General features: G+C 37.8%; 1 protein-coding gene across 1 annotated transcript; it reads right to left on the reverse strand.

The window, feature by feature from the left end:
* Nucleotides 1–1,038: 1,038 nt before the first annotated feature.
* Nucleotides 1,039–8,822, reverse strand: LOC116324042 (proteasome subunit beta type-8-like). The gene is made up of 4 exons (XM_039607623.1): nt 8,685–8,822; nt 5,973–6,102; nt 2,103–2,307; nt 1,039–1,500 (listed from the first exon to the last, which is right to left on the reverse strand). Exons 1-4 carry the CDS (start codon nt 8,741–8,743, stop codon nt 1,412–1,414), a joined length of 483 nt encoding a protein of 160 aa, XP_039463557.1. The 5' UTR covers nt 8,744–8,822; the 3' UTR covers nt 1,039–1,411.
* Nucleotides 8,823–9,151: the final 329 nt, after the last annotated feature.

Consider the following 9,151-nt stretch of genomic DNA (forward strand, 5'->3'; position numbering starts at 1 on the left):
TGGATAAAAGCATGCCTTAGCCCAGGTGTGTCAAACATAAGACCTGCGGGCGGCTAGAATCGGAGTGACAAAGACTCCAATGCAGCTCGCTGAATGGCATTATAGTACATGACAGACGGCATAAATTCTTGGCCTTTTCACTGTATTTTTTATACATTCTTCAGGTTTTCTTGCTGACAAACAACTTCCCACAGCCGTTCATACTACACCAAAGTACTTAAGAAACAGATAAACAATTAAAAGATGGTTTTCTTTTTTCCCACTGTCTACTATGGAAATTTCAGTTTTAAAAAAAGAAAATTTCCATCAATCAACAAAAACTTTTTAAACACGTGGGGCAATCTGGGCAGTTAGCTATTTAATTTTACATGTTTGTCATACAGAAAAATTGCACTTTTTAAAGATATCTCAGGGATTAAATGTGTAGTTAAATGTCTTGACACTGACAGAAAGTGGAGCTTCACTTGTCTGGGCCACTTAAGATCAAAGTGAGCTGGTCTTTTATGTATACAGTATATTAGCTTGATATACCTGCCTTAGGCTTACTTTGGAGACATGTTACTTTCTGCCTTGTGCTCTTTGGAATACCAACTGTTTTTAGTTAAATTATGTAATTTAAAATAAAACCCATGCTTCTTGAAACTCTGGTCTCAGTCTCCACATTTATGTTGCGACTTCAGAACATAAATGTTAATAAAGGGGTGGCTGTAGCTCAGGAGGTACAGCTCGTCTTCTGCTAACTGGAAGGTTGGTGACTTGATCCCTAGCTTCTCTAGTCTGCATGCTGAATATCCTTGGGAAAGATACTAACCCCAAAGTGATCTCTGATTTTTCCATTGCAGTATGAATCTATGTGAAAGTTAGATAGAAAAATCTTAAGTGTAGAAAAAGTGGTTGTATTAATCGGTTGTATAAGTGCTTTGAGTCCTCAGGTAGAGCAGAAAAGGGCTATGTAAGAACCAGTCCATTTACCATTCATAATAAGCCTTAACAGGTAGCTCAAGACTTTGCACAGCACTTCAATTTAGCACTTCATCCTTACCTCGACATTTTCATGGGTTCTTTATTTTAAACAAGAAATCATATTCAGATCCTGATACTAATTTCTGTAGTGACATTTTTACTTGACACTTCATGTTATAAACCAACAAATTCATCCAGGTTTATTATTACAGGACAGAGCTGTCAGCTGAAGAATACAATTCATTTGGAGCTGGTGTTGTTTATGTAAGGTGACTTTAATAGTCTATATAGTCACCACAAAAATTACACTGAACTACGTAAAGATGTAGACCAACAGTACAAAATGTTAGACAACTTTAATAAAGAACAATGATCAATAATCATTTCGGACACACATCAGTGGACTGCATTCAGAATGCTGTTGTCAACCTAGGTTTAGGGTTAAAATTCAGAACATGCCCTTCCTGTACTTGTGGATCAGCTCAGACACGTCCTCCTTACACACCTTTATCCAGCCGTCCTCCTGCATGTGGTACACTAGACAAAAGACAAACAGAAAAAAATACAGGTGAACACATACAGTGGCTACAGAAAGTATTCAGACCCCCTTAAATTTTTCACTCTGTTATATTGTAGCCATGTGCTAAAATCATTTAAGTTCATTTTTTTCCCCTCAATGTACATACAGCACCCCGTATTGACAGAGAAACACAGAATTGTTGGCATTTTTGCAGATTTATTAAAAAAGAAAAACTGAAATATCACATTGTCCTAAGTATTCAGACCCTTTGCTGTAACACTCATATATTTGACTCAGGTGCTGTCCATTTCTTCTGATCATCCTTGAGATGGTTCTGCACCTTCATTTGAGTCCAGCTGTGTTTGATTATACTGATTGGACTTGATTAGGAAAGCCACACACCTGTCTATATAAGCCCTTACAGCTCACAATGCATGTCAGAGCAAATGAGAATCATGAGGTCAACTACGCATTTGATTTACAAATACAAAATATTTACGACCACAATTTGAGCCCATATATCTGGCTATGTTGTCAGTTTTTTTAAACATAGCCTTAAATAAAAATACCAGATATACTGAAGAAAAAAAGTCTAGGAAGGTTCTCCTTGCATACTTACTGTTTACGACTCCACCAGAGTAGGCATCTCTGTGTGTAGCGTGAGCGATGCCCCTACGGCCGAGCTCATACGCCTCCTCCACTGTCATGTTTTCCTTGTAGCCACTGTCCACCACACCATAGGCGTAGCTGTTTCCACAGCCAGTAGAAAACATCCGGCCAGACAGACGCGTCCCATTATCGTCCACATAGTACAGACCAGGACCCTGCAGAGCGCACAGTTAAGGGCTCAAATTGTGGTCATAAATATTTTGTACTTGCAAATCAAATGTGTAGTTGTGAACTGAGTTTTGTAACCGTGTAAACCAAAATATCTTAACGTTTTTTGTTTGTGCATCTACAGATGAGAATTTGTGTGTGTGTGTGTGTAAAAAAGATTTGTTTGTAAAAAATATTTACGTAAGTTACATTTCTTTTTTGTTAAGGTCTGGTTAGAGACACAAAGAAAAAAACTACGTGTAAAACTCTGCGCTCAAGTTCCCTGGCTGTTTGTGACTCTCGACTAACGAGTACGAATTTTGACCCGATTTTTCTTCCTTTCAGCTGATTGGCCAATCAGAGAACAGATGGGTTTGGAGGGGTGCTTTACTGAGCTTCAGGTCCTGGAAGGGTAATACAGTTTGAAGCTGGAGGATCTCTATATGAATATCCCATAAGGCTCATGAAGGATGAAGGAAGGAATGAAGGAAAATGCTGGCACGTGAAAGGGCATTTACTCTTCCAGGACCTGAAGCTCAGTAAAGCACCCCACTGACACCCAAACCCTTCTGTTCTCTGATTGGATTGTTAAATTTGTGATTGACATGACATTGACCAATCAGCTGAACTGGGTCAAAATTGGTACTTGTAGGTTGATACTCAAACACAGCCAGGGACGTTCAGCCCAGAGTTTTACACATAGTTTTTTGCTTTGTATTTGTAACCAGACCTTAACAAAAAACATCTGTAACTTGCGTAAATATTTTTCACAAACACAAATCTTTTTTACACACATACAAATTCTCATCTATAGATGCACAAACAAAAGATTTTCAGATATTTTGGTTTACAAGGTTACAAAATATTTATGACCACAATTTGAGCCCATACACAGTCTGTTATATCATCTGTAGGAATGTTATTATACAAGCTGTAGTGGACATACTGTCTTTATCTAAAGTATCTAAACACAAGCTGCTTATATTATTTACAAGCCCACAGTGTAACAACATTAGCTATTATTTTTTTATGTATTTTTCCAAATTTCATTATATGGTCTATGATATCTGCAGTATACACATATTTTATTATGTCTTCTTGTATGTATGTTTTCACAATTTATGACTTGAAGGAACTATGTTCACTGCACGCTTTGAAGACTAAGCATGTCATATCTGTTTAGGTGTTATGTGCTTTACAGCAGTGGTTCTCAAACTTTTCACAATGAGTACCACCTCATAAAATATATATCTCTTGAAGTACCACCCTTATGACCCACATTAAAGTACAGTAGTATAGGCCTATTTAAGACCACATACAGTTTACACGAGACAATTTTATTTCTTATATGAATGTTATTTATTTTAACTGTCATAAACAGGATGTGACAAGTGATAATAATAACAAGTGTACTGGATTAAAACATTCACAACAGGTGGGATATCCAATCTTTAAGTGATGACCTGATGAATCCTGCTTCTGGGTCCAAACCACTCTGCATTTTTTAAGGCTGTTGTGTTTTTAACATGTTTTAATGCTTTTTATTTTGTTCTATTTAATCTGAACAAGCCCCTAAAAAAGTCAGTGATCACTGTCGGCCTCTCTCATTTTAAAGCTCAGTTTTTAAAACCTTAGATGTAACTACAGCCCAGCCCATGCAGCAGTATATTATTGACTAACCTTATATTGCAGTTGTTCTCCTGACTGAAGTTTGGTCTGTTTACAGCATCCTGCCATGCAATTACATTTGTCCCTAACCATCGGGAACCCTCACGTTAACTTTTATCGAGTGGAAAAAAGTTAGAGTTCATCCTCCAGCTTTACTGTGTTTATATTATGCTAACCATAGCTGTGTAGCTAGCCACATAGCACATCATTATATACCAGCTAGCCCAACTTCAGTAACCCTACAAACGCCACTGCTCTTTAGTTTTCTGCCTCCATTTATGTCGGAAGTGATAGCAGAGCTGTACGTATTAATTTTTGCTGTGGAGGTTAAGCTGCCGGATTTCTGGCTTCACAACCCTCCTTCGTGGTTCGTGCACGTCGAGGCTCAGTTTGCTCTTCATGGCATTTCAGCCGACAACAAGAAATACCATCATGTGGTGGCCTCGCTGGATCCACTGTCCACCCGCCGTGTGATGACCCTCCTCCTGGATCCCCCTACCCCAGGGAAATACACCACTCTCAAGTCGCTGTTGCTGTGGCGCTACTCCCTCTCTGATGCAGAGTTGGCCTAGAAACTCCTCTCTCTCTCGGGCCTGGGTGATGGTACCACTCTAGAGCTCATGGAGAGCATGCTGTCCTTGGTATGAACGGATGACGGCGGATTCCTCTTCACTCACGTCTTCCTCCGACAGTAGACAAGAAAATGCTGCACCACTTGTTCGTCCCTTGAATTCGAGCACTGATGGCGTGTGAATCCTCCTGTCTTTCTGTTGTTTTTGTTTTTCTCTTCATGAACTGTAATTTATGTCCAATGAATGAGACTTGTTGGTTTGTTTTCTTCGTCCTGCGCTGGGATAATTTTGTTTCTTTCTTGTATTTTTCTTTTGCCTCTATTGGTCAGATTGTGTTTATGAATTGGTGAAACATCAGTACTTGAAAGTGTGAAACTGCTGAACCTCAGGCTGTGTGGATGTTCGTCAGCTGGCCTCACCAACTCCCCGCTGCTGGCCACAAAGAATTGCCACTCACTTGCAGGAGAAGTGGATCGCATTCTCCTGGCTACTAGGAGCTTCGGCATCCAGGTGATAGTTCCCAACTTACTGACAGCATCTCCCGTGACCCCTCTGATTCTCCCGCGGGCCTCCGACTCATCGATGGTGGCTGGGATCGCGGCATGGCGGCACCGTGGAAAAGGGCTGTGTTTTTACCATCAGCGTTTTGGCGTCGCAGCACTGCGCTGTCTGCCGCCTTTGCAGTTTTAAGGCCCAGCGAAACAAGCCCGCCAGTGGTCGCGGCCGCTACAGAGCCGATAAGAAAAGGATGCTCTTCATAGAGGACTCACGCTCGGGGAGACGTTTTCTCCGGCTCCCAGAAGAGCCTCGGGAACTCTCGTGTCGTCTTTGCATACCTCCACAATGGTATATTATTTAATCTTAAAAAAAAATTGGAGATTTCCTGCATACCACCAGAGAGAGCCCAAGTACCACTAGTGGTGCGCATACCACAGTTTGAGAACCACTGCTTTACTGTAAACTGCACAGACATTTTTATAGTGTAGAAAAATATCCTTCTTTTGATTAATAATGCAGTAATGATGAACATTTATATTTAGCAAGAGAAACACAAAAAAGGAAATCACAATCTTATTTTAAACTGACAATAACATCTAATGTAAAAAAGTGTCTTGCCCAACCCTTAAGGGGCATCCACACAGGAAGTGATGCATTTCTTTGTCCGTGACGGTCCTTCGCTAGCAGACATTCCAGTCTTCAGTTACCTAGGTAACCCTCTAATGTATTTGCCACCCTGTCATATGTGACTCAACACTATTCTTTTTAATCCAAACCACAATACTACAATTTACTGTACTGATACGTGAAATAGAATATTTTACAACCAAGTAGTATAACATTTGAAGCTCTGTTTTGTTTTGTTTTACTTGAAGTCATGAAATGAGAACATGTTTCCAGTGTGAAATGTAAAGCTCAAAGAACCAAAAACACACCTCTTTGTCCCATCCACAGATCATGCTCCCCATGGAGAGGCCCATTCCTCTGTAGCCCAGCATCATGTTAGATAACAGCTTAGAGGCAGCAGCCACAGAGATCCGGTGGTTGTTCCTCAGCCTGTAAAGTCTGGATTAAATTAGAATAAAAGAAGATACCCATTAATGAGCAAAGCAGTAGACAAAATAATCAGCCATATACAATAGGTGCTCAAGATTAGCCTAAATTTGTAGTCTACTGGAAAATACTCAAAACAGTATTTTTCTTCTTCTAATTAAATGAAAAATATTTCTGCACATTTTAAAAAATTTTTTACTTGATAATCATTTTAGTTTAAAAAAATCGGCATTAATTGTGTTTCAAAAAGCTATACAGTATAATACTCAGAGTCTTCTCACATGCCCAATTCAAAAAATAAAAAAGGTGGGATGCTGTGTAAAAGGGAAATAAAAACAGACTTCAATTTGCAAATCTCATACAGCTATATTTTATTGATAACAGAACATAAAAACATCAAATGTATATATATATATATATATATATATACATATATACATATATATATATATATATATATACATATATATATATATATATATATATATATATATATATATATATATATATACATATACATACATACATATATATATATATATATATATATATATATATACATATACATATATATATATATATATATATATATATATATATATATATATATATATATATATATATATATATACATATATATATATATATATATATATATATATATATATATATATATATATATATATATATATATATATATATATATATATATATATATATATATATATATATATATATATATATATATATATATATACATATATATATATATATATATACATACATATATATATATATATATATATACATATATAAGGTTCTAAAATTCTGAAACTGATGGCAGCAACACGTCTCAAAAAGTTAGGAGAGAGCATATTTACCATTACCCCTTTTCTTTTAACAACAGTCCGTAAATGTCTGGGAACTGAGGAGACTTTTTGGAGTGGAAATCTTGTCCCATTTTTGTCTGATAGAAGCTCTAGCTGCTCAACAGCCCTGGATCCTCTTTGTTGTATTTTTCATTTCATGACGCACCAAATGTTTTCAGCTGGTGCTTTCACCTGGGCTGCATGCAGACCATTTCAGTTCTACTGTGAAGCCATGTGGTTTTAATAGATGTAGTATAAAGTTTAGTATTGTCTTGTTGAAATGAAGACGTTCCCTGAAATCCTTGCCTGGGTAACAGCACATGTTGCTCTAATACTTGTATAAATCTTTTAGCATTGATGCTACCTTTCAAGATGTGTGTAAGTTGCTAATTCTATAAGTCCTAATGAAGCCCCATACCATGAGAGAAATTAGTTGCAAAATGCTCCTCCAGCTATTTTGTTTTGTGCGACACTTTTCTAGTCTTTTGTTGCCCCTATCCCAACTTTCATGAGACATCCTGGTACCAAAAAGGGTATCAAATTCAAAATAAGCAAGTATTTTTCATAAAACGTCTGAATGTAAACATCTGATATATTTTTGTGTTATAGTGTGGAAAAAAAACATGGGATTTTGTTTTTATTTACATTTTACTAGGGATGTCCTCTTTAGCATAGGGATTTGTGTTGGTGTGTGAGAGTGTAGCCTGTAGATTTATATTGTTAACTGGACATAGTGTTATCAGTGGGAGAAACATTTTGTCACTCAAGTGATGGCACAAACAGAGAAACATAGTGTACGCTGTTAAGTGCCAGGAGGATTGCCATGATTTATACATCGGGGAAACCAAACAACCTCTGGCGACAGGGATACAACGCAGGGATACAAAGGCCAGTGGACACTCTTTCAATGATGAGGATGTACACATCCTGGACAGTGAGGAACGCTGGTTTGAGCGCGGAGTCAAGGAGGCCATTTACGTGAAAAGGGAAAGACCATCTCTGAATCGAGGAGGGGGCCTAAGGGTACATCTGTCACCATCTTACAATGCTGTGATTGCAGCCATTCCCCAACTCTCTGTGAATGGTACTCATGGCCATTGATCAGTGGTTGTTGATCAATGAGCTTTGATCATGGATCAATGGTCATGACAATTTGCATATTAATGACCAAGGAACTGACCGTCAGTGGGCTGGTTTCAGTCATTATGCAAATGTACTGTTTATAAGATTGGGGAAACCTGCAGTCAGCTGGGACTGAAGAAGTCACTTGGATGAGTGACAAAACGTTTCTCCCACTGAAAACTCTACGTCCAGATGAACAGAATCAACTTTTGGGGATTTACTTACCTGGATGATTGAGAATGCATTAAAACATTTCAAGTGTCTTCTTTCCTTTTTCAAGTCATGAAACTCCAAAATATGAGCCAGATAAAATTCTTTAGCATACAATCTGGCTACAATACACTATTAAAGCTGAGAAAGATCATGCATTAAAGTGGTCAAATAAACAGTTGAGCCAAATAAAGTTGCAAACTGGCAGGATAATTATTATGTTTCACTATACCCCACCTATGAGATGGGGTGTGTGAGCGTTAGTCATATCATGATTGTTTAGCAGAACTTAAACCTTTTGTACTAAGAGTCCATGAAAAAGAAAGAAAATTATATCATTAAAGCCTCTTTTAGCAATATGTGAAATTAATAATAAAACACAAGAGAACAGACCTGCACTCTTTGGCCAGTAGTCTCTCCCAGTACTGACAGTCTGCAGCGCTGCCTGACATGGTGCCCAGCAGGTACGGGTTGATCTCTATCACCTTGTTCACATCATTGGATGCTGCAGAGATGTGACAAGTTCAGAAAAAGGAAATATTTTGTCATCAGGGCTACATGTTGAAACATGTAAACAAACTGAGGTAGGCCATTATTGCAGCAAAGCCCCACTTTCTTTGGCCTCTGTTCTTAAGTTTTTAGTGTTTTCGGGGGGTTTGAACACTGTCTTGGTGGTGGCTGGATAATAATTGCCTGGGCTAATATTCTCCTTGCCAAATGAAATGTGTAGTCCAGTTTTAATGCAAGTTGCAACTTTATTAAACTTTTCCAGGTCGGTCACAAATGTATTGTTTAGGCCTAGCAAGAGTTTTTGTTTGTTTGTTTTTAAAATAATTTTTAACGTCTATGTTTACCTAAGT

Source organism: Oreochromis aureus, unplaced genomic scaffold (genome assembly GCF_013358895.1).
Source record: "Oreochromis aureus strain Israel breed Guangdong unplaced genomic scaffold, ZZ_aureus HiC_scaffold_110, whole genome shotgun sequence".
Lineage (NCBI taxonomy): Eukaryota > Metazoa > Chordata > Actinopteri > Cichliformes > Cichlidae > Oreochromis > Oreochromis aureus.

What these genes read in the sequence shown, in the direction of transcription:
- LOC116324042 (XM_039607623.1), bottom strand. Translation starts at nt 8,743, where the DNA reads ATGTCAGGCAGCGCTGCAGACTGTCAGTACTGGGAGAGACTACTGGCC. An exon ending in TCTGTGGATGGGACAAAGAG is followed by an intron (nt 2,308 to 5,972) that starts GTGTGTTTTTGG and finishes TGCGCTCTGCAG; the next exon opens with GGTCCTGGTCTGTACTATGT. An exon ending in CTCTGGTGGAGTCGTAAACA is followed by an intron (nt 1,501 to 2,102) that starts GTAAGTATGCAA and finishes TCTTTTGTCTAG; the next exon opens with TGTACCACATGCAGGAGGAC.